Source organism: Narcine bancroftii, chromosome 1, assembly GCF_036971445.1.
Source record: "Narcine bancroftii isolate sNarBan1 chromosome 1, sNarBan1.hap1, whole genome shotgun sequence".
NCBI lineage: Eukaryota > Metazoa > Chordata > Chondrichthyes > Torpediniformes > Narcinidae > Narcine > Narcine bancroftii.
The window spans coordinates 441,550,371-441,576,713 of record NC_091469.1 but is presented as its reverse complement, the minus strand read 5'-3'; the positions used below and the strand labels follow the sequence as shown (position 1 = coordinate 441,576,713).

Below are 26,343 nucleotides of genomic sequence, written 5' to 3'. Positions count from 1 at the left end.
GAATACATAACCAAATCAAAAGGAAGAAGCTGCTAAATTTACTGAAAAAAGAAAAAATTGATATAGCATTTGTGCAAGAAACACATTTAACTGAATTGGAGCACAAGAAATTAAAGAGAGATTGGGTAGGACATGTAACAGCAGCGTCATATAATTCAAAAGCCAGAGGAGTAGCTATATTAATCAGTAAAAATGTACCAATTAAAATAGAAGAGGAAATAATAGATCCAGCAGGGAGATATGTAATGATAAAATGTCAGATATATTCAGAGTTTTGGAATCTGCTCAATGTATATTCACCTAACGAAGAAGATCAAGTTTATGCAAGATATTTTTTTGAAGATAGCAGATATGCAAGGGAACATATTAATAGGAGGGGATTTCAACCTTAATTTGGGTTCAAATATGGATAAAACTGGGAAAAAAATTAACAGAAAGAACAAAGTAACCAAATTTATAATTAAATCGATGCAAGAAATGCAACTTTTGGATATATGGAGGAAACAACACCCAAAGGAAAAGGAATATTCATATTATTCAGGTAGACATAAAACATACTCAAGAATAGACTTATTCCTGTTGTCAGCTCGTATGCAAGATAGAGTAAGAAAAACAGAATATAAAGCTAGAATATTATCGGACCATTCACCCTTGATATTGACAATAGAGTTAGAGGACATCCCTCCAAGAATGTATAGATGGAGATTGAACTCCATGCTACTTAAAAGGCAGGATTTTAGAGAATTCATTGAAAGACAAATTAAAATGTACTTTGAAATAAATACGGAATCAGTGAAAGATAAGTTTATACTATGGGATGCAATGAAAGCATTCATTAGAGGGCAAATAATAAGTTATGTAACCAAGATGAAGAAGGACTATAATCAGGAAACAGAGCAGTTGGAAAGGGAAATAGTAAATATAGAAAAAGAATTAGCAATGAAGGAAGATACAACTAAAAGAAGAGAATTGGCAGATAAAAAAATAAAATATGAAATACTACAAACATATAAGGTGGAGAAGAACATAATGAAGACAAAACAGAAATATTATGAACTAGGGGAAAAAACGCACAAAATTCTAGCATGGCAGCTTAAGACAGAACAAGCTAAGAAAATGGTATTGGCATCAAGGAAAAAAGACAAACAAATCACATATAATCCAACGGAGATTAATGAAAACTTTAGAGAATTCTATGAACAATTATACCAAACTGAAAACGAAGGGAAAGAAGGCAAAATAGATGAATTTTTAACTAAAATTGAACTACCAAAATTACATATAGAGGAACAAAATAAATTAACAGAACCATTTGAAATAGTAGAAATACAAGAGATAATAAAAAAACTACCAAATAATAAAACACCAGGAGAGGATGGATTCCCAATATAATTCTATAAAACGTTTAAAGATTTATTAATTCCTCCCCTCCTGGAAGTAATCAACCAGATTGACAAAACACAATGCTTACCAGATTCATGTAAAACAGCAATAATTACAGTAATACCAAAGCAAGGGAAAGATCCACTCGCACCAGCGTCATATAGACCAATATCATTACTTAACACAGATTATAAGATAATAGCTAAACTATTAGCAAACAGATTGGCAGATTATGTACCTAAAATGGTAAATCTAGACCAAACTGGATTTATTAAAAAAAGACTCACAACAGACAATATTTGTAAATTTATTAACTTAATTCATGCAGTAGAAGGGAGTAAAGTGCCAACAGTAGCAGTTGCTTTAGATGCAGAGAAGGCCTTTGACAGAGTAGAATGGAATTATTTATTCAAAGTATTGCAAAAATTCAGTCTACCAGAGAAGTATATTAATTGGATTAAAGCATTATATAAGGGGCCATTGGCGAAAGTGACAGTAAATGGATATATATCAAAGCAATTTAACTTAACCACATCAACAAGGCAGGGATGCCCACTATCACATTTATTGTTCGTGTTAGCTATAGAACCACTAGCAGAATTGATAAGAACAGAAAATAATATAAAAGGGATAAAAATAAAAGACAAGGAATATAAAATCAGTTTATTTGCGGATGAAGTTATAGTATACCTTACAGAACCAGAACTATCAATAAAAGAATTATATAAGAAATTGAAGGAATATGGGGAAGTGTCGGGTTACAAGATTAACGTAAATAAAAGTGAAGCAATGCCAATGAATAATGCGGATTTCTCAAAATTTAAGAAGGAATCACCATTCAGATGGCAAATGCAAGCAATAAAATACCTAGGTATACAAATAACTAAAAATCTCGGCCATCTATATAAACTCAATTATTATCCACTAATGAAAAAATTACAGGGCGATTTAGAGCATTGGAAAGATTTACCATTAACACTAATAGGAAGGATAAACTGTATTAAAATGAACATTTTCCTAAGGATATTATACCTATTTCAGGCATTGCCAATACACTTAACAGAGAAATTCTTCAAGGAGTTAAAGAAAATAATAAGGAAATTTTTATGGAAAGGGGGGAAACCGAGGATAGCACTAGATAAATTAACAGAATGGTATAAACAAGGAGGCTTACAACTGCTAAACTTTAAAAATTATTATAGAGCCGCACAATTAAGATACCTATCAGATTTTTACCAAACAAGGGAAAAGTCAGATTGGACTAGATTAGAACTAGATAAAATAAGGGAAAAGATACCTGAACACATATTATATAAATGGGATGAAAAATTGGTACAACATAGGAGTTCTCCAGTATTACATCATCTGCTCAATATTTGGAAGAAGATTCATGTAGAAAGGAATAAAACAAATTACCAATTACCAAAACTAATAATGACGCAAAATCAGTTACTCCCTTTTACAGTAGAGAATGGGAGAAAAAAGGGATCAAAAGAATAGAAAATTGTTTTTCAGGAAATAGATTATTATCCTTTGAACAAATGAAAGATAAATATAATATAACTCAAGATACAGTGTTGGCATATTACCAATTGAGATCCTACTTGAAGGACAAATTAGGAAGCAGTCTGAGGTTACCAGAGGGAAGTAACTTTGAATATGTGATTACAGATACAATGATAATCAAAAGATTTATAACAAATATGTATATTAAACTGCAAGAAAAGGAGAATGAGGAAACAAATAGTAAATCTAAACAAAAATGGGAACAAGATTTAAATATAAAGATAAAAAAGGAAACATGGGAGAAGTTATGCTCTGGAACGATGAGAAAAACAATAAATACGAGGTTACGTATGATACAATATAACTGGATACACAGGCTACACATTACACCTCAAAAGTTAAATAAATGGGACCCAACAGTATCTGACAGATGTTTTCGTTGTAAAAAAGAAATGGGAACAACAATTCATGCAATCTGGACATGTGAGAAAGTAGAAAAATTTTGGGAAGATCTAAACCAGATATTAAATAAAATTACAGAAAACAATATACCAAAAAACCCAGAGATCTTCCTCCTAAGTAACATAAAAAACAAAGAATTTGGACTTGATTTGGATGGTGCACAAAAAAGATTTGTTAAGATAGCTCTAGCCGTAGCAAAAAAATGTATTATGTCAACCTGGAAATCGGAAGATAATTTGAAAATACAACAATGGTATATAGAAATGAATAAATGTATTCCATTAGAAAAAATAACATATAGTCTAAGAAATAATATTGAAATATTTGAACAAATATGGGAGCCATACATGAAACACAATAGAGAAAACCTACTGGGGACATTTACCACCTAAATTAACGAAAGGAGAAGGAAATGAAAAGAATTGACTCAGTGGAATTTCTTGTTTATTTTTATTGAATGACAACATTGTTTGACTGGTTTAATGTATCTTAGATTTTGTACTTTAAATGAATGAGGGGGGGAGGTAGGGAGGGTGGGATGGGAGGAGGGAGAAAATGACACTATATATTTGAAAAGGAAAATGTATGTATCTTGGTCAATGTGGTTTATGGTGTGAAAAATAAAAAAAATTTAAAAAAGCCATTTTAAATTGGAAGGTGAACTCACAGGATCATCTCAGCTTACAAATAAATAAAGAATATACTCACTCATTTCTCTCAGCACACCGTGAAGTCAACTTACTTTAAAAAAAAATTTGCTAGACACAACATTGTATTCTTCAACTTCCCAAACACCACCCAGCTAAACTCCTCTGACCTTCTTATTGGTTCACTGCCACAAGGGTGATCCTGACACTCACTCTCAGAATCAGAATCAGAATTTATTGTTGTGAACAGGTCATGAAGTTTGGTGTTTTGCAGCTCTTCCTCCTGCATCTAAGATTCATCACTCGAATACTAACACTTAACACACCTGCGCATTTATCCTATTATGTCATCAGTGGCGGCCGACACCTCTCCTGACTAAGGTATGTATCTGATTGTGAACCCCTTCTTTGACTCCCCAGTGACTTGGTGGGAAGTGACCAAGTAGAACATCAAGAGGTTCTTTATCGTCAAAGGTGTTCAGAGGGCAAGACAGAGACAGCAGGAACTGAGCCAACTCTAGACTGACCCGCAATAACTCCTCCTTCTGCAGAGGGGTGGATGTGAGGGAGGAACTCCTGAAAGGGTGAAGTTCCAGCAAACCTTGCTATTCACCTCAGAGTCCTTCAAGATCATCTTCAGATCCAGAGTCCGCACAGTGGAGCAGGATGAGATGTGCTCGCGTCTCTTTTTCCAAAAGGTTCACAGGGGGAGCTCTGTGATTCGCAGCCTTAAGGAAGAGGATGGCTCAGTCACATCCTCACAGACGGGCATTCAGAGGATTGGCAGGTCCTTTTATGCCAGTCTGTATGACACGAAGGCTACAGACAGAATGGCTTCTCAAAATGTTCTGTCCTCTATCATGGAGGTCTTGGACGACAGCAGGAGGGAATGTCTGGATCTGCCAATTTCTCTGGGGGAGCTGATAGACTTCATCTGTTTGTTTGGGTCAAATAAGACTCTAGGAAGCGATAGCCTACCAGCTGAGTTGTGCATGGTTCTGCAGGACTGGGTGGGCTTGGCTCCGATAGCTCAGTGGTTAGAGCACTGGTCTTGTAAATAAAGGCTCGAGAGTTCTCGTTCCTCACTGAAGCCTAATTTTTATAAGGAGTGTTGGACAAAGTGGCAACTCTCTGTCTTCCTTATGGTAGACAAAGTTAAAGAATTCCATGTATGTTACATTACGAGACAATAATGGAACCTTTACCTTTACCTGCTGGAAGCATGTCAGACTCCATGAGGAAGGACATCATTGCCCTCATCTTAAAATAGAAGGGAGAGGAGGATATCAGGAATTGGAGACCCATTTCATTGGTAAATATGGACTACAAAATCCTGTCCAAGACCATTGCTAATTGAGTCAAATCTGCCCTGGAGCAAGTGATCCACTCAGACAAGACTTGCATGGTTCATGACAAAAAGATCTCTAACAGCCTTGTGCTGCTCAGGGATGCCATTGCCTACATGCAGGACAGGGGATGGACATCAGGTTAGACCAGAAGACATTTGACCAGATATTACACATGTACATGATGGATGTACTCTGCAAAATAGGCTTTGGGGAGGGAATCCAGAATTGGATCCAACTGCTCTACACAGACATTTGTAGTGCAGTCCAAATCAGTAGGTGGGAAACAGGTAGCTTACCCATCATCTGGAGTTAGGCAAGGCTGCCTACTGTCTCCAGTCTTATTTATGTGCTGCATAGTGCCCTTTGCTGGATGCATCAGGAAGTGACTTTGCCAGGCAGTGGAGACAGTCAGATCAAGGCTTCCCTGTATATGGATGACGTCACTGTATTTTGTTTGGATACACAATTGGTCTGGAGACTGACAATTTGAGTCTGCATCAGGTGCCAGGATTAAACCGAAGAAGAGCAAGACAATGCTCTTCAATAGCTGGCCTGACCGTCCACCATTCCCTTCACAGTCAGATCTAACTACCTGAAGGTGCAGGGGAATATGGTTTGGAAGGGCTGAGGTGTACAACAAGAATTAGTCAGAGCAGATCACAAAGGTCCACCAAAAATTGGGACTCTGGGCATGGTGCTCCCTTTCAATAATGGGGAAGAACTTGGTCATCAACTGTGAAATGCTCTCAGTGCTGTGTATGTGGAGCAGGTGTGCCCCATTCCCAACACCTCTGCCCTGGCAGTTACCAGAGCAGTTTTCCGATTCATTTTCAGGTCCAAAATGGATCGGGTCTGAAGGAGCGCCATGTACAAGTTGCTGAAAAATGGGGACAAGGTCATACCCAATGTGGCACATCCTGATGACCACCTCCATGTGTGGCTACATCAAGCTGTGCGTGGAACTAAATTACAAGGGCATCAAGTGCTGCTCTGTGCTGAGGTTCTACCTGTCCCAGGTGTTGTTAAGGATAGGCCTGGCCTTGTTGCCACACAATTTCATAGTTAGCTAGACTTTACTGCACTATCTATCCTTTGTGGAATTTTTTTTCAGGACAATATCTTTGAGCACAGGGCCATTAGGCAGTGGTCAACATGAAACGTCCTGCAAAAACTGAGAGATGATGAGTCGATGGATCCGGTGGGATGGTTCTCTGAGCAAACCGTCCAGGTCATCTGGTGAAATGCATCATTGTCAGGGTGTGGTAAACCACTGTTCTATTTGTGTGGTTAGGCACACCCATTGGCCTGCTGTACATGTGACTCCTCACACAGGCTTCTGTATAAAGGGACTGTTCCACAGCTCCCTCCGCAGTGCAGGACAGTTGAGCAGTATGGATGTGCCTTTGTTCTTTAGTGAATAAAATCCTATTGGTTTCTCAACTTCAGTCTTTGAGTAATTGATGGTGCATCACAGGGCTCATAAACAAGCCCCAGGATTTGGCCTGGCTGGTGGTCAGAGGAGCCCTCCCAGTGAGATCCTTCTTGTACAACTGGAACATCATCCTCCACACAAATTGTCCTCCGGATGGCTGCAGTGGAATGGAGACTGTCTCCCACCTCTTTGCTGAATGCAGATTTGCAAAGTTTGTGGAGAAGGAAACAGAGGGCTTTGTTGCAGTTCATCCCCAGCAGTAGTGTGACATAGGAATCTGATCTACGGACTGTTCCCAGGACACACACTAAGTCCAATGACCAGAACTGCTGGAAGACACATTTTGAACTTTCAGCATGCTGAAATGTTGGTCTGGGAATGCTGCTGCCTTGGCACATTCCAGGCTGCATGAGTACTTTCTGAGGGACACGCTGAGGCTTGGTGCAGCCAACACAAGGGTGCTCTGGGGAAGGACCACTGTCTAAAGACCTCCCATTACTGGACACTGAGGGAAGCCCCTCAACCAACAAAGGTGATGGGGGGGGGGGGGAGGGGAAAGGAAGAAACAACAAGGTGCCATAATGGTGGTAACAGAGTATTAAGGAAGAATGTAAAATGTACAATGATGAGTATGTATAAATATGATTGACACTATGAATGTAAAAAGTCTTGAAGTTTTCTGGTATTGCAAATAATTTATTATGAATTTATTGTGAATAATGTATATTTTTAGAAAAATAAACATCTTTGCTATATAAAGTTCGCTGTTTTACCTACTGAGTTTCTCCAATATTGTGTTTACTTCAACCACAATGTTGTCAGAAATAAAACTTCTCACACATGAGTCTCTTTAAAACTGATGACACGACAAGCTTTATTTACAAGTCTGCAGAGTTGGACTCAACTGGTTTCTCACCAGTTAAGCCCCGATACATACAGTGCATTGATTTTTATACCTTTATTATTTGCCCTTCCCCTTCTTATTAATACTGTTTTAATTGGTTAGTATTACAAAAACATTCTAAGTATAACTGCATTATTAATTATCACGTTCGTTACGTACGCTGTGAACTCTACATTCACTGAATTCTGTTTCTCACACTTCTTATCAATCCTTTGTCTCCTGCATGTCTCTCACTATGACCATGAAAAGATAGGTTTAAAAAAACATATTCAGCAGCTCCTTCTGTCCTTGACTGCTAGTAAACTCTCTGTCCATTCTGGCTTCCCTGTTTATGATTAATCATCACATTTTAACTTAAGTCTTTTTAACCTAAATTCTCTATATCACAATCCACCCCTTTCTCTCTTTAAAATGTGTTGAATATATGTATAGATATGAATGGGGATTCTAAGCTAGGGAAGAGAAATGTTTTATGATACATTAATCTCACGCTGAAATAAAAGTCTTACAGGGTCTCCCATCCCCCCTGGTTGCATAGCTTGTTCGACCATGGAAATCACCAGGCTGCGTAGACAGGGAATAATACAGGGCAAAATAAGTAGGAGGAATAAAATACCTCCGATGACCCACAAGAAGGTACGCCACCAGGTTCCTCCAAACCATTTGTCCATCCAATTAAATTGTGGGAAAGGATGCCAGGTTTGAACCGGTACATGGGACAATGTACGAATATTATCAGCGATTTTACGAATGGCTTTTCCATTATCATCAATTTGTAAGCAGCAGTTAGTCAAATTAAGTTTGCCACATACACCTCCTTCCGTGGCTAGGAGATAGCTTTGTTGGGACCAAGGTAAACTGCCTCAGGATCTTCGTGATGCCACCATCATCACCCTGTACAAAAACAAAGGCGAGAAATCAGACTGCTCAAACTACAGGGGAATCACGTTGCTCTCCATTGCAGGCAAAATCTTCGCTAGGATTCTACTAAATAGAATAATACCTAGTGTCGCTGAGAATATTCTCCCAGAATCACAGTGCGGCTTTCGCGCAAACAGAGGAACCACTGACATGGTCTTTGCCCTCAGACAGCTCCAAGAAAAGTGCAGAGAACAAAACAAAGGACTCTACATCACCTTTGTTGACCTCACCAAAGCCTTCGACACCGTGAGCAGGAAAGGGCTTTGGCAAATACTAGAGCGCATCGGATGTCCCCCAAAGTTCCTCAACATGATTATCCAACTGCACGAAAACCAACAAGGTCGGGTCAGATACAGCAATGAGCTCTCTGAACCCTTCTCCATTAACAATGGCGTGAAGCAAGGCTGTGTTCTCGCACCAACCCTCTTTTCAATCTTCTTCAGCATGATGCTGAACCAAGCCATGAAAGACCCCAACAATGAAGACGCTGTTTACATCCGGTACCGCACGGATGGCAGTCTCTTCAATCTGAGGCGCCTGCAAGCTCACACCAAGACACAAGAGAAACTTGTCCGTGAACTACTCTTTGCAGATGATGCCGCTTTAGTTGCCCATTCAGAGCCAGCTCTTCAGCGCTTGACGTCCTGCTTTGCGGAAACTGCCAAAATGTTTGGCCTGGAAGTCAGCCTGAAGAAAACTGAGGTCCTCCATCAGCCAGCTCCCCACCATGACTACCAGCCCCCCCACATCTCCATCGGGCACACAAAACTCAAAACGGTCAACCAGTTTACCTATCTCGGCTGCACCATTTCATCAGATGCAAGGATCGACAATGAGATAGACAACAGACTCGCCAAGGCAAATAGCGCCTTTGGAAGACTACACAAAAGAGTCTGGAAAAACAACCAACTGAAAAACCTCACAAAGATAAGCGTATACAGAGCCGTTGTCATACCCACACTCCTGTTCGGCTCCGAATCATGGGTCCTCTACCGGCACCACCTACGGCTCCTAGAACGCTTCCACCAGCGTTGTCTCCGCTCCATCCTCAACATCCATTGGAGCGCTCACACCCCTAATGTCGAGGTACTCGAGATGGCAGAGGTCGACAGCATCGAGTCCACGCTGCTGAAGATCCAGCTGCGCTGGATGGGTCACGACTCCAGAATGGAGGACCATCGCCTTCCCAAGATCGTATTATATGGCGAGCTCTCCACTGGCCACCGTGACAGAGGTGCACCAAAGAAAAGGTACAAGGACTGCCTAAAGAAATCTCTTGGTGCCTGCCACATTGACCACCGCCAGTGGGCTGATAACGCCTCAAACCGTGCATCTTGGCGCCTCACAGTTTGGCGGGCAGCAGCCTCCTTTGAAGAAGACCGCAGAGCCCACCTCACTGACAAAAGGCAAAGGAGGAAAAACCCAACACCCAACCCCAACCAACCAATTTTCCCTTGCAACCTCTGCAATCGTGTCTGCCTGTCCCGCATCGGACTGGTCAGCCACAAACGAGCCTGCCGCTGACGTGGACTTTTTTACCCCCTCCATAAATCTTCGTCCGCGAAGCCAAGCCAAAGAAGAGACGGTTCTGATATATAGCAGAGCGCATTTGACCTTGCTGGGATGCAAGTAATTGCAGGGCTATAGCTGTTTGATTTGTAACAATTTCAAGCACTGCTTGTAAGCGAATTATGCGATTTAACATATATATAGGAGTACGATAACCCCAAGATCCATCTTGAGCCCATGTAGCGGGACCATAATATTGAATTATGCGCTCTGGAGGCCAATCATCTCTCCATTCTCCCAAATGTACCGTGGTAGAGCGGGGTTCACGATGTAATGTATCAAAGACCTTCACGCCTAATTTATGACCGTGATCGTGGGGTAGAAGGAAAAATTCTGGGCGGATTATTCCTAGGAAACAAGTTCCACTCCACTGTGAGGGAAGACGAGTATAAGCTTTATTACCACATACCCAGAATAATCCATTTGGGGATACTCCATACCCCCTTTCCCAAACTCTTTTAAGAACAGGATTTGATTGGTATGGTCCTGTGATGGTGGAAGTGGTACAATTCCAAAACTGAATACTGCTATTAGATAGGGGTAGGCAATTAGTTTTAAAAACAGTGGATAAGAACCAAGTCTGAGGTTTAGGAAACCAAGTGAAAACACCAGGTGAAATGCGAATCCATACAGCCTTGCAGGGACTTTCTCCTACTGGGTATTTGCCGGCTCGTGAGAGACAATAAAAACCAGAGGGGACGTTAGAGAGAGACCAGGTTTCTCTTGATCTCGTTCGGTTAGTTGTCCAAATGCGGGAAATCATGGTCAATGAATTGAGAGGTTCTCCCCACCAAGGCCATTGTTCTGACATCCGTGGACCCCCGCAGACCTAACAATTAGTTACATTAAAAGTTCCTGCAATTTTAGTTGCCAGATCTACAAAAAGGTTATCTCCCCCAATTGCATTACCGAAACTTACATGGTTATTTGGATGGACTCGAACTAAGTCCGGCTGTCTTAAAGGGACAGGCAATTTCAAGTGTGGAGTGTAACTTTTCATTGGAACAGTACGTTGGTGTATGCAAAACCAGAGTCCATCAGGGCATGGTGGGCTTGAGTCACCTTTCCAACCGTTAAGAGGGAAAGGAGTGGTATTAGGAATCTGTATATAATGACCCATATTATTTCCTTCTTTTTCCACACAAGGGGTATATGGATGTTGGGTGGTATTTTCTGCCCAACATTTCTCAGGAACTGAGGTATGGGAAATGAAATTACCTTCCTTTCTTCCCCAAATGTGGTCCTGAAACAGGACCACTGTATCTCTGCATTTCTTACATTTCACACCTGATAAAGACATAGGCAAACTAAGAAAAATCAAAGAACATAACAATAACATTGTGAATTAAGTCTTTTTGCGAAATCGTAAGGTAAGAGGTTTTTCTCCAGGAATACAAGTCCAATCTGAGTTCGTATCAGGGTCCTGTGGCGCCTCTACAGGTCCCTTAAATCTGGATGCGTGTGTCCACCCCTTCTCTCTTGTTCGTGCTGCAGCTTCTGTAGTTAAGAGAACTTGGTATGGACCTTCCCACTGGGGCTGGAGTTTTTCAGTCTTCCAGGTCTTGATAAGAATCCAGTCTCCTGGTTCCACTTTGTGTAAAGAAAAGTCTAGAGGCGGTGTTTGTGCCAATAGTCCTCTCTTTCGTAAATCTGTAAGAGAGCGTGACAGTGCCTGTAAATAGTTCCTAACAAATATATCCCCTTCCCCCAAGGTGGGACACCCCTCAACTGTACTCCAGAAGGGAAGCCCAAACATCATTTCATAAGGGGACAGCCCTACATCTTTTCGTGGGGCAGTACGAATTCTCAATAAGGCTAGGGGCAGACACTTTATCCAAGGCATTTTAATTTCCACCATTAACTTTGTCAATTGGATTTTTAGTGTTCCATTCATACGTTCGACCTTCCCTGAGCTTTGTGGATGCCAAGGGGTATGTAATTTCCAAGAGACCTGTAATGCATCACAAATCAATTGCTGGATTTTTGAAGAAAAATGTGGACCCCTGTCTGAGTCTATAGAATCCATTATACCATATCTGGGGATTATCTGCTCTAGGAGGAGGCGAGCTACTGTAGAGGCTGTAGTATTTATTGTTGGGAAGGCTTCTACCCATCGGGTAAAGTGATCTATTATCACCAACAGATATTTCCATCTTTGAACTTGAGGTAACTCTGTGAAGTCGATCTGGATACGTTGAAAAGGGCGTATGGCTAATGGTTGACCTCCCATGGTCCCTGTCCTCATTATCTTCTTATTAATTTTTGTGCATAGGTAACAATTTTGCACCTCTTGTTGGGCCAAGGTGTAGATTCCCTTACACACATATTCTCGAAGCACTGTGTCACATAAGGCTTGAGTGCCCCAGTGGCTCTGTTGATGCAGGTGTTTTAAAATGTTGCGAGTTATTTCTTTATTTAGAACAGTTCTTCCATCTGGTGTTTTCCATGTTCCATCAGGTAATTGGCTTGCGCCCAGCTGATCCATGTTCTTTTCTTCCTTAGCAGTGAAAATGGGAGCTGTCTTTATGCCTTGCCTTATTGGGATTAAAGTCAGCAAACGGACTTCTTGTTGCATGGCTGCTCTTTTGGCTTCTTCATCAGCCAGTCTGTTTCCAATTGCTGTCGGGTTATCTCCCCTTTGATGGCTTGGTATGTAGACCACTGCTATTTCTTGGGGTAATGTTAAGGCTTCTAAAGTCAGAGTAATCATCTGTTCGTGTGCCAATTCCTTTCCTCTTGATGTAATTAGACCACGCTCCTTCCAGATCTTACCAAAGGTATGCACTACCCCGTATGCGTATTTGGAATCTGTGTAAATCGTTCCAATTTTCTTTGCCAGTATTCTGAGGGCTCTCTGCAAGGCATATAGTTCACAGGATTGTGCTGACCAGCTTCCGGGTAGTCTCGTGGATTCTACTACTTTCCAAGTATTTCCTTCTATTATAGCATACCCATTTCTTCTCATTCCGTCAACACATCTGGCGGAGCCGTCAATGTAGAATTCATATCCTTCTCCCAGCGGAGTATCGCAAAGGTCTTCTCGGGTCTTGGTCTGAAGATCTGTCAACTCGACACAGTCATGCTCCACCTCTTTCTCTGTTTCACTGCCGTATAAAAACTGAGCTGGGTTGCAGCTATTAATTTTTGCAAACTGTAAATCTTCTCCAACCATTAAAATGGTTTCATACTTTAATATACGAGAATCAGTCAGCCATCGATGGGCAGTTTGTGTTAATAAAACACTCACAGAATGGGAGGTGTACACAGTCATCTTTCCTCCAAAAGTAAGTTTACGTGCTTCCTCTACCAACAGAGCAGCAGCCGCTACTCCCTGGATACACGTCGGCCATCCGCGAGACACTGGGTCCATCATTTTGGAAAGGAAAGCCACTGGGTGTCGCTGACCACCTTTTTCCTGTGTTAAAACTCCCACAGCTGTTCCTTGGTTATGAGTGACAAATAGCTGGAAGGGCTGTTTTAAAGAGGGCAGAGTGAGCACTGGGGCTCGTGTTAGGCGATGTTTCAAGTCCTCGAACCATCCCTCCTCCTCCTGGGTCCATTTCAATGGATAGTCATTTTCATTTGTCAGTTTATCATACATAAACTTCACCAAAGCTGAGTAGTCCTCTATCCATAACCTACAGTATCCTAAGAGTCCCAGGAATTGTCTTATTTCCTTCTTATTACGGGGTAAAGGCATTCTAGTGATTCCCGCAATTCGTTCAGGGGTAATTCGTTTCTGTCCTTTACTTATCTGGTGTCCCAGATATATCACAGTTTTCTCAACAAACTGTAACTTGTTTCTGGACACTCGTAGACCCTTTTTCCCCAGATAATTCAAGAGTCTAATGGTCTCTCTCCTCATTTCTTGTTCCTTGGGTCCTGATAATAGTAAATCATCCACATACTGCATTAGTTGGGAATCATCAGATTGTGGATAGTCCATCAGGATTTGTTCTAGCATTTGTCCAAACAGGTTTGGAGATTCAGTGAACCCTTGGGGCAATACAGTCCACCGAAACTGTCTCCGTCTACCTGTCCATGGATTTTCCCATTCAAACGCAAACATATCTCTACTTTCCTCTTCTAACGGACAAGTCCAGAAGGCATCCTTCAAGTCGATAACACTAAACCACTCATGGTCTGGGGGAATCCGACTCATAATAGTATAGGGATTAGGCACCACTGGGTGGCGGGTCTGAACAATAGCATTCAAACTTCTTAGATCCTGAACTAGGCGATAGGATCCATCTGACTTTTTTACTGGGAGTATAGGGGTGTTATAAGGTGACATGCATTCTTCTAATAGTCCGTCTCGTATTAAAGTCTCAATTACCGGCTGTAGCCCTTTTCTCCCTTCCAAAGAAATAGGATACTGACGTTTCCTTACCGGCTGATGACCTGGTATTAATGTGACATGTAAAGGTGGGATGTCCAGACCTCCTCGATTTCCCTCCTTATACCAGACTCTCTCGTCAATCTGCCGTTCATCCTCTTCCTTTAAAGCGCAGAGGTGGACTCGCACTTCTCCGTCCACAGGGAGAGCACCCAAACCTAGGAGAGCCTGTAAGTCCCTTCCTAGGAGGTTAAATCCAGCCGAAGGTAATAACAAGAGGTCTTGTACCCCTTCTCTTTCTTCCAGTTTCACTGTTACTTGGGGAATTATTGATACCATTCTGGGAGCTCCTTCTATCCCAGAAATTGTCAAATTACTTTTTATAGGCTCAGTTCCGATTGGCACAGTTATTACACTACTTCGTTCTGCTCCTGTGTCCACCATAAACACCACCTCTTCTCCCTTGGGACCAATTTTTAGCTTTACCGGGGGTTCCCTCTTATATTTGGTCCCTAACATTTGGAACCCCTGACACCCCTAATCTTCTTCCATAAGTTCGAGGGCACGCAATTCCCTCTTGTATCGGGGGCATTCCCTCTTAAAGTGTCCTTCCTCATTGCAGTAATAGCATTTAACAAATCTCCGGGGTCTTCCCTCTCTTGGATATTTTGGATTGTTTAGAGGAAGGTTTTGTTTTCTTTCCCCTCTGGATTCAGCATTCATCTGTCGGATAGTCTGTACCATAACCTTTGTCGCCTTCTTTTGATCTTCTTCTTCTCTCTGCACATATACTTTTTGTGCCTTTTTTAACAGTTCACTTAGGGGTTTTTCACTCCAGTCCTCCTCCTTTTCTAGTTTCTTTCTAATGTCTTGCCATGATTTGGAAACAAATTCAATTCGAATAAGCTGTTCACCCATTGGTGTACTAGGGTCCACACCAGCATACTGTTGGACATTCTTTCTCACCCTCTCCAAAAAATCAGTAGGGGACTCGTCTTTCCCCTGGTGGTTCCCAAATGCCTTGGTAAAATTGTGACCCTTTGGCACAGCCTCCCGTATCCCTTTAATTGTCCACTCTCTATATTGTCTCATACTTGCCAATCCCTCGGGTGTTCGTTTGTCCCACCTGGGTTCATTTAAGGGATATTTTTGTTCATGGGGTCTAGGGTCCCCAGGTTGTTCATATTCCCACATGAGGAGGGCAGCCCGTCGAATCATCTGCCTCTCCTGGGGTGAAAATAATGTTCCCATTATTGCCTGCATCTCTTCCCACGTATATGTGTTTGGTCCCAAGAATTGGTCAAGCTGTTCAGCCAGTCCTATAGGATCTTCCAATAACTTTTTCATTTCTTTCTTAAATCCCCGCACCTCTGTACTAGTTAGGGGAACATTCACATATCCCGTTCCCCCTCCCGGTCCTCCCATAGGAACTTCTCTCAGGGGATTTAGGTTTATTGAAAACTTTGATGGTCCTGGACCAGTCTGGGATCTTGTCCAGGGTCGGTTTACCGGTGGAAGTTTAGGGTCCGACTCCCTTAATTCATCCTTTTTATCCCGGCCCCCTTTGGGGCAATCAGATTCATCACCTTTCCCCTCCGGTAATAAGCTTTCCTCGGGCGCAGTAGGCACCGGGGGAATATAAGGAGGGGGAAGGTTGTCCAGAGGTTCCCATTTCTTTTCTCCTGCCACTCTCAATTTAAAACATTCTGTTAAGGATCCTGGCCAGGGAACCCAACAAAATGCATATGCTGACTCTTCTTGATTCACCTTTGGTCTCGAATTTACATATATGTTTAATGCTTGTCTAACCCAATCCTCATCAGATCCAAATTTCGGCCACCAGACCGAGGAACCTTTAATAGGTTGTTTTGACCAAAGGAGACAATATTGGACCATCTTTTTCTTGTTTTTGTCCCGATATCTTTTACTATCCCAATTTTCAAACATTCTCCCCAAAGGGCTGTCAAGGGGTACTCCCAGGAATTGTCCTGAATTTTCAGACGAGCCCTTAGATTTTGATCCTCCCATTTTCCCACCTAGATCTGTTTATCGTTGCTGAGGACCCTCTCGCTCTGGACCCTACTCCCTTCCTCTCAGACGCCTCGTCGGAGGTGCTGTCCCTCCTTCGGTTACCGCTGAGGTTTTCCTGGGGTTGACCCCTCTCTTCTCGGCACTTCGTCGGAGGTGCTGTCCCTCCTTCGGTTACCGCCGAGGTTTCCCTGGGGTCTATCCTAGAGTCCCGCGACAGGGTTCTCACACAACGACAAAAGATCTATACTTAATCTATTCCGTTAGGTTTTTATCCAAACAGGTGTATCCCGTTACACCTGTTACCCAATCCCCACACCACAATCGTAAGTCGTCACTTACCGGTGTCTTCCCGGGGATTGAACCGTCACCCTTCTCCTCTCCGTCTTGTCGTGTCACCCTGTCCGGATACCACTCGCTCAAGCCGCCCGAAGCGACGAGCAAGGGACTAGGAGCCGCTGAACTCAGCGGGGTGCACCGCCTCCGATGTCCCTCTTCTCGCCTCCCCTCACGGCCGGAGTGTAGATCCCGGACGAGCCCCCATTTGTCAGAAATAAAACTTCTCACACATGAGTCTCTTTAAAACTGATGACACGACAAGCTTTATTTACAAGTCTGCAGAGTTGGACTCAACTGGTTTCTCACCAGTTAAGCCCCGATACATACAGTGCATTGATTTTTATACCTTTATTATTTGCCCTTCCCCTTCTTATTAATACTGTTTTAATTGGTTAGTATTACAAAAACATTCTAAGTATAACTGCATTATTAATTATCACGTTCGTTACGTACGCTGTGAACTCTACATTCACTGAATTCTGTTTCTCACACTTCTTATCAATCCTTTGTCTCCTGCATGTCTCTCACTATGACCATGAAAAGATAGGTTTAAAAAAACATATTCAGCAGCTCCTTCTGTCCTTGACTGCTAGTAAACTCTCTGTCCATTCTGGCTTCCCTGTTTATGATTAATCATCACATTTTAACTTAAGTCTTTTTAACCTAAATTCTCTATATCACAAATGTCTGCAGACTTCGGTGTTTTGCTTTCACCATCTTTTTGTGCTTTTGTTTACACCACGAATAATAAATCTCTGAGTTGACGTTTGGAATACATGGTCCATTCACCAAGCCTGGGAGATTAGAAATGAAATGTGTCGAGGAGCAAAGAAAGTAGACGATCTCCAGAGTGCAATCTAAGGGTTTTTGCATTTGGGTGACAGCAACAGGATACACCTGTGGGAAATGTGCGCTTATTCCAGGAGGCTGTTTCTGCTGAGTGAGCTGGGATACAAACTCGAGGACGTGGGAAGGGTGAAAGGGGAAAAAAAAGTTGTAAGGGGGAACTTTTTCCATACAGAGAGTAGTGGGAGCTCGGAAGGAACTACCAGTTGAAGTTGAATATGGGCTTGATTTTAACATACATGAACCAGTTGGGCAGGTGCATGGGTCTGAGGGCTGGCCAGGGGGACGAGGCAGAATAATAGAAGGGCCTGTTTCTGTGTGGTTACGTTCTCTGGAGTGGGAGTAAACCGCTCAGGAGTCGAATAGTGGAGAAAGGGGGGCGACTTGTGGGTAAAATGGAAAACTTCCAACTGAACCAGTCGGGAGAAGCCATTTTCCAAATGGAAAGAAAGGGCTACATGTCTTGCCTGGAGAACGTGCCGGTTCTCTCTCACTACGAACACTGGCTCCGATCTCCTCCGCGCTACTTTGTAACAATTTGTCGTCGCTACCCTTGAACCGGAACTCCTCGAGCCGATTGGTTACACTGCACGGTTGCCCGTGTCCCTGGTTGGGGAGATCAAGTCACCAAGGATGTGAAGCGCCACTTGAAAATTGCTGGGTTTTAAAAAATAATTCTGGCCTTTCATCGAAGGATGTTTAATTGGAGATAACTTTGAATAAGTGTATTTTTTTTTAAGAGAGAGAAATGACTTAGTTGTGCAAACGATGAAGGAGAGGGAGGGGAGAGGAGCTGAGCGGCTCTTTCGAGTTCAGTCAGCCTGAGGAGAAGGGAGAAACCTCGCCGGCTTCTTTCGGATGGCTGTGCAGTGCTGGCTGCGGCCGGATGAGGGTGCATCTCTGATCGGACACTGATTTCTCTCTCCCCCCACCCCTCCCCTCTCTCTCTATCCATTAGTATAATTTTTGGGGGTTTTTTTGTGTGTGGTGAGAGGCAATCCTATTCTCACCCCCCCACTCACACACCCCCACCCACCCTTTGGCTCGGTCCGAAACCTTCCTTCAGTCCAGGGAGAGGATTACAAGCTCCTCCGAGAGGGAGAGAGAGGAAGATGGGCAACACCACTTCATGCTGCGTCTCGGCCAGCCCCAAACTGCGGAGGAACCACGCTCGCCTGGAGACCTACCGCGCCGACACCGACATCAGCCGAGAGGACACGGGCTGTAACCTGCAGCACATCAGCGACCGGGAGGCGGTGGACGGTACGTTTCCCTTCCCTCCCCTCCTCCGGCACGGGCCTCATTTCCTTTCAAGTCTTACACCGGTCTGAGTGGATCATGTCTGCGGCCCCGGGGCTGCGGGAAAGTCCATGCTTTTCGGCAGTTGCTTTCTCCAGTACCTCCCTCTCTGGGAGCTCCAACATGCCCATGGATGTTTAATAGCCTTTTTTTGGTAAAAGGTGGGAGTTCTGTCGTGGTTGAGCTGGACCCTGGTCTTGTGCTGTTTGGAGTGAGCCTAAAGTGGGGAAGCTGGTCAAATGTCACCTGCTTGAAACGGGCAGCAACGAAGCAGAACACGCGTGCCTTCAGCAGGCCGGCTGCTTCCCCAGCCCCGTGGGCACTCCCTGAATGTATCGAGTTGTGGAGACTGCGGGAATTTTGCCCGGCGATGAATGGGAGGAATTCCCCACGTGGCTCCGTGTCACTTGTGCATCTGGTGAGAGAATTGCGAGGCTGCCCTTGGAGTGGCTGGGGAACCCAGCTCCTGGCCGGGGAACGGAGTTTGTTGGTCAATAGCTGCTGTGGCCACCGTTCCAGCTTTCTGGGTGAATCTGGTTTCGGATTGTGTTAAGGCTGCAAGTGTAGAATCTTAACAAAAAACAAATAGGCCCAGTGAACATCCTGCCATTGCGATGGCACTTTTGGAATGTTGGCTGACCCAACCTTGTTAATCTCTGAAGTGGATTGAAGTACTGTTTCCCTTGGTTTTAATGATCACGCTCGCTTCTGTTGTAGAAACTAGCGGAGGAGTTCACATCAGTCTGGATTTAAACACACTACCTTCATGTCTGTAAGGGATTACATAGTTTTGGGGGAAAAATAAAGTGGACATCAGTGAGAAAAAAATACATTAGGGACTGGGCTTCTTGAGCCTATTGAATGACTTTTGTCCATATCAGAAAGTTGTCAACAGTGGTATGTTTGACCCAGTGTGAGCTTCAGACCATCCCTTCAGATTTTCACCAAGACTGCCTGCTTCCATTTCACATATCACCTGTCCCTGTTCATCTCTGTACTTAACCACCCTGGTGTGATTCTGTCTTCCTCATTTTGCCTCAACAGTTTAAGACGAACCAAAACACATCCACCGAGTTGGGATTAACACCAAGTCCTGTGACCAATAGTGCCTTAATTGTTCTCGTTCTCCTGCTTATTTTTGTTTTACAAAGCTCCCTATATATATATATAAAACCCATGACTCCATATGATAGCCAAACTCCTCCAGTTGTGATCTTGGAGTTCAAGGGTTTTCTGCCTTGGCTCCACATCTTCAAGTATCGGAGCTGTGGTGTTTGTCAAACAATTTAATTTCTTCAGCCATTTTTCATTGAGACCTAAATTTTTTAATTAAACTGCTTGCCAACTGCATCAATCTGTTACTGGTTGCCATATTTTGCTCATTAGCACCCAGAAATCTTGTGGCATGTTTTGGTGCCTTAAAGATGCCATGTTAAATTTCCTCTTTGAGCACACAATCTGGATTGGCTCTTCAGTAAAGGATAGGATGGTGACAAAACATTTTTTTTTCAGTAGAATTTAGCATTTTCTTTTTAAAATATTTTTTATCGATTTGGTAGAGAGAAATATTACATTATATATTGTCTACATGTTGTTACATAACTTTTATATAACACAATATAGAATATGAATCATAAGTGATTTATACATGGTCTTGTACAAGGCTTCAGAGATAATATTGGAAGAAAAGGAGAAGCCATGACAAATGAGTGCATTAAAAAAAAATAGAATTGCCAGCCAGTTGGAGAGCATTACCAAAGGACTGTGTGGCCAATTCTACTTGGTGCAGTAGAATGGTGCAATGGAAACTCCCTTATGAAAACTTCACCTCATGTTCTAACATTGCAGCATATTCATTGTTGGTTATCTAATTGGACTAATCTCTTCTACTTAAAAAGGAAATTAGAAAAAAAGACCCCACCATTTTAATCCTACCCCTCCCATTAAACATGGTCACCAACAATTAATATGTAAAGAATAGAGTCTTGGCTTCCAGACATCGGACAGGAAACCCCCACCGCACCCCTGCCTATGTCATCAAATCGTGTTAATAGTCCATAAGTGGGGCCCATATCTTGTCAAATTCAATCTTGATCTCTTTGATGTTATATCTAATTTTCTCCAAACTCAAGCAGGACATGATATCCTGTACCCATTGCATACGAGTTGGTGCTAAGCAATCTTTCCATTTCATCAAAATTGTTCATCTGGCTATAAATGAAGTAAAAGGTACTATTCTTTTTGGAATCAAGGTGAATTTAGCATTTTCAAATATTACCTGCAGTCTTCTGTTCATGGAATTGTTAGGTAAACATGTTCGTTTTGTTATTTTGATCTCCCAAATACAGTTTATTTATCATGTAAATACTTTCCCATGGTATTTGATGTTAAAATGTGCTTGCCATGGTCACTCGTCATTGTTCAAAGATGAATAAAGTGAAGGGGGTGAACATTCCTAGACAACTGGAGACCTCTTGTCTGTCTCCGAAAACTGTCTCCTCTCCAATTTTATTTCTTTGGCTGTGTTCTCCATTGTGTGGTGTACAGTATTCTCAAGTTTCTGATTTCAATTTTGCATCTGAATACTTGTAACCATTCTGGTCAGCTAAATAGTGTGAAATTGTCCAATCAACTTCACAGGTTCTATCTCAAGTAACTCTTCCCCCAATGAACTTGATCTGTCTGCACCAAGTAGAATTGGCCACACAGTCCTTTGGTAATGCTCTCCAACTCGCTGGCAATTCTATTTTTTTTAATGCACTCATTTGTCATGGCTTCTCCTTTTCTTCCAATATTATCTCTGAAGCCTTGCACAATTCCATTCTTGCCTAACTGATTTTTGTCCCTGGAGTCAGCTGAGTTAGCTTCTGGCCTGATTGTGTCAGTTTTAACATTTTTGTTCTTCTTTTCAAATCCCTCGTCCAGGCCTATTTCTTTCTCCTGGATCTCCTCCAATTCTAGCTCCATGCACCTCATGGATTTTAGCTGTTACGCCGTCAGCTGCAACAGCATCTGGGCCCTGAGCTCTAAATGTTGCTTTCTGCTTCTCTCGATTTTTCCCTCGTGAAACACACTGAATTGCCTTTTTTAAATATTTTATTTAAAATATAATCAACCATGATTACACCAATAATATAATACAAATATATCCTTAAATTTAACATGGTTTATATATCGGAAAAAACCCTCTATCCACTCCTAACCCCTACAATAATACACTCCCTCACCCATCTCTACCCCTTCTTACCCCAATTAACCCCTAATAAAAAAGAAAGAAAAGAAAAAGAAAAAAAAGGAGAAAACTAAAACAAGAATTAATGCATCGTGGAATAAAGGAACCCCACTACACCCAGATCAAAGTCTTCAAATTTTCCAATATAGTATTTATCTCTCAAATTATACATTATTTTTTCCAGCGGAATACAAGTCCTTAATTCTGAATGCCATCTCTGTAAACGAAGTTCTATCTGATCTGTCCACGTGCTTGCTATACATTTCCTCGCTACTGCTAATGCCAGTCTCAGAAAAGCCTTTTGAAATTTATCCAATTTATATACCAAACAAATTCCACTTACATCACCAATTAAAAAAAAAATTGAATCTAAAGAAAGTTTTATTTTCAAAATATTCTATCAACAATCCTTAACACAAGACCAAAAAGGTTTAACCTTATCACAAGACCATACTGAATGTAAAAACGTTCCTTTCTGGCCATTACATCGAAAAAGCAAATCAGAAAAACTCAAGTTGTATCTTTTTAAATGCTCAGGAGTTGAATATAATTGATGTATAAAATTATAATTTACTAGTCTATACTGGACATTTGTAATTTTTGTCACACTATCATTCCAAATAGCTTTCCAATGATCTCTATCCAAATCAACTCCCAAATCTTTCTCCAATTTTAGTCTTGATTTATGCAAATCAATTTTGGACTTTTTCTGTTGCAATAATTTATACACATCAGATATAAATCCTTTCTTCCCTCTGTCACAAACCATCATTTCAACACACTGAATTGTCAACCTGCTTTTGGTCACTTGCCCTAAAATCGTATTAAGTGGCCTGAAATCAAATTTTGTGTAGTGGTGTGGTGAACCCCACTGGAGTGTTTATTTTTAAATTTTCAAATGCTATATAAATTCAAGGTTGATTGGCAATTTAAAAGGATCAGAGGGAGGGATTTGGAAACTAAGAAGTTTATGAACAAGCAATTGGGCCATAAGCCAATGTAGTCAACAATTACAAGAAAGGATATGGGTTAAATGGCAGAAGTAGAGAGCTTATGGAGAAAACAGGGACTATTGGCTACTTGCTTTCCAGTGGTGGATGCATTGTTGGGTTAGCTTAGGTTGACCATAGCACCTCTGTCCTATTTATTTATCTCAATCCCCATTCTGAGGTTACCTCTTGCAGAAGCCCTCCAACATGTTCCCTCCCTTAAACCTCTTCTCTTTCCCTGAAACATTACCTTGAATTTTTAAAACTTTTTTCTTCAACCATTTCCCACTATTTCCTTTTGTGACCTTGTGTCAAATTCTGATAAATGAATGGGGTTTCTTGATAAATTGTTTACATATTTAAGGTGTCCTATCTCTAGGGCTGACTGATGCCCAAGGCACAGCCCATCAATAGTTCCACCTTGACCCTTCCATTGTCTAACTGACAAAATATTAAGAATCAATAAGTGCTGAATGTGAAATAATAGATTAAAAATTCAGTATTTTTCCAGTCCAAACCCCACAACTGTATTAAATATAATATAACCTGTAAATATGTTGTATTTTTCACTTATTGTAGGGAGGCCCCCTTTCTGTGGGGCCCTAGCTCAGCTAGTAAATCCGGCACTGGGGGGAAAAAAACTCTGATGTCCCCTTTCCTTGGTGCCCTAAGAATATGCTTATTTTACTTAGTGCTTAATCCAGGCCTGCTTATCACAGTATATTATTATCAGGGTCACTTGCAGATGAGATTGACACTGACGAGCTGAAGAATTAGCATGAAACAGGTGATAACGTGAGACGCTTAGTGAGGTATGCTTTATTGTGGAATGGTTGAAGTTCAGAACTTCACTGGCAGACCGATGTCTATGACTTGATATGGCAATTTTCTGAACTGCTTTGGACTGAAGTTAATGGAAGGGAATCCGTCATCTGTTGCATGTCACAAGAAGGAGAAGTTTTGATAAGTTTTTAAAGGTAACATCTTTGAATAAATGTAATTTAAGAGGGAAAATATCCTTAATTTTATTGTTTTTAAATTTCTTTCTTGGACATGAAGTTAGACTGTGGTGTGAGATTGTTACCATGGTAAAATTCCCATGCAGAACTGAAATAGAAAAAAAGATTAAAAATGAAAATAGTGGTTTGATTTGTTGCTGATTGTATTATAATGAATGGTTCATTTTGTTTAGTTTTCCCATCCTCGAGCAAAGGCAGGGATTTAATTGTTGAACACGAAAGAGTGACTCTATTTCATGCTGACTAAGACCTTTCTTTCAATGTTGCCCTCTTCTACTTTAACATCTGTGATGATGTTCATCCTAAACTGCTGTCCAATCTGTCCTGGAACATTCTGATCTCCTGTCATCTCTATCTTTGCTTGCTGTCGATGGCTCAAGTGTAAAATGTTCACCGTTGTATTTTCAATAATTGAGATGAAGCTGTGTATGGCAGCATTTCCAAAGCTTGGATAATTTGACACAAGATGAAGAGTTTGTTGTCATGTGGCTTGGTAAATGTACTGATGCATCAAAATTCTTGCGTGCTGCAGCCACACAGGTATGCTGGATACATCAACTGCAACATTGTAAATTAAATTGCCACAATAAACCAAGACAAGAAAAAGAGATAATAGGGTAGATAAGGATAAAAGTTTGAGATAATGTGAGAGGTCAAAAGATGTGGCAATGGAGGAGAGGTTGAGGGGGTGATAGACAGGAGTTACAGGGAGGTAGTCATGTCGAGGAGGTACACAGTGGGGTGACTGTTAGGAGAGGGAAAGGGAAAAGGCAGTCAGTGTAGGGTACCCCTGTTTCTATTCCCCTCAATAAGTATACTGTTTTATATACCATTGGGAAGGATGACCTACTAGCCAGGAGTCTAGTTCTGCGGCTCATATGGGAGGGGTTAGAGAGGAGGAGAGCAACAGTGATAGGGGACTCATTGGCGAGGGGAACAGACAGGAAATTCTTTGGAAAAGATCAATACCCTTGGATGGTATGTTGACGCCTGATTGCGGTTTTGAGAGGGAAGGTGAGCAGCTAGATGTTGTGGTCCATGATCGTACCAATGATGAATGAAAAAGGAGATGATCCTTGAGTGTGAATATAGGGAGTTAGGAAGGAAACTAAAATGCAGGACCTCAAGGGTAGTAATCTCTGTGCCATGTGCCAGTGAGGGCAAGAGTAGGAATTATGGCAAATGACTGTGTGGCTGAAGAGTTAGTACAGGGGGCAGGAGTTCTGATATGTGGATCCCTGGGATCTATTCTGAGAAGGGTATAACCTTTACAAAATGGGACAGGTTACACCTGAACTTGAGAGAGACTAATATCTTTGCGGGCAGGTTTTCTGGAGTGATTTGGGAGGGTTTAAACTCATTAGATGGGGGATGGGAGCCAGAGTGTTGGGTCAGATGATGGAGCATTTGGTAGAAAGGTAGATGCAAAGCATAGTGAGAATGTGAGCAAGGGCAGGCAGTGGATGGAGCATAAAAGCTAGATATGTTGAAATGTGTGGAGACATTTATGTCAGTAAGGGCTCTTGAGAATTGATAGCTGGTTAGGAACTTAAGAAAGGTCTTGGTAGAGTTAGAAGGAGGCACAAGAAAGCCTCGGCAAGTAGGATTAAGTAAAAAACCCCAGCACTCTGCATATCTGTTTGAAACAGAAGGATATCTAGAATGGGGGTAGGACCAATCAGGGAATTTGTGCCTGGAGGTAGGGGAGGTCATAAATGAATACTTTGTTTTAGTGTTCACCATGGAGTGGGGCTTTGATGAATGTGAGTTCAGTGTACAACAGGCTTATGTGCTAGAGCAGTGGCTCTCAACCTTTTTCTTTCCACTCGCATACCATTTTAAGTAATCCCTATGCCATTGGTGCTCTGTGATTCGTAAAGGATTGCTTAAGGTGGTATATTGGTGGGAAGGGAAGGTTGAGAATCACTGCTCTAGACCCAATTGTTACTGAGATATCTTGCTTGAGAAAAATTGTCATTGGCTCATTTCCTTTGGAGTTATGAAACTATGCCACGTAACAAGTCAGTCAGGTACGATTAAAACAGTAGTTTTCAAACTTTTTCTTTCTCCCCTCATGCTACT

General features: G+C 41.8%; 1 protein-coding gene across 2 annotated transcripts in view; it reads left to right on the top strand.

The window, feature by feature from the left end:
- Positions 1-18,313: 18,313 nt before the first annotated feature.
- Positions 18,314-26,343, top strand: part of ccny (cyclin Y) — a 278,342-nt gene continuing 270,312 nt past the window's right edge. For both annotated transcript variants that reach the window (XM_069914412.1, XM_069914413.1), the window contains exon 1: positions 18,314-18,985. In XM_069914412.1, the coding sequence (XP_069770513.1) occupies positions 18,835-18,985 (151 nt within the window). In that variant the 5' untranslated portion in view covers positions 18,314-18,834. The remainder of the gene's footprint in view (positions 18,986-26,343) is intronic.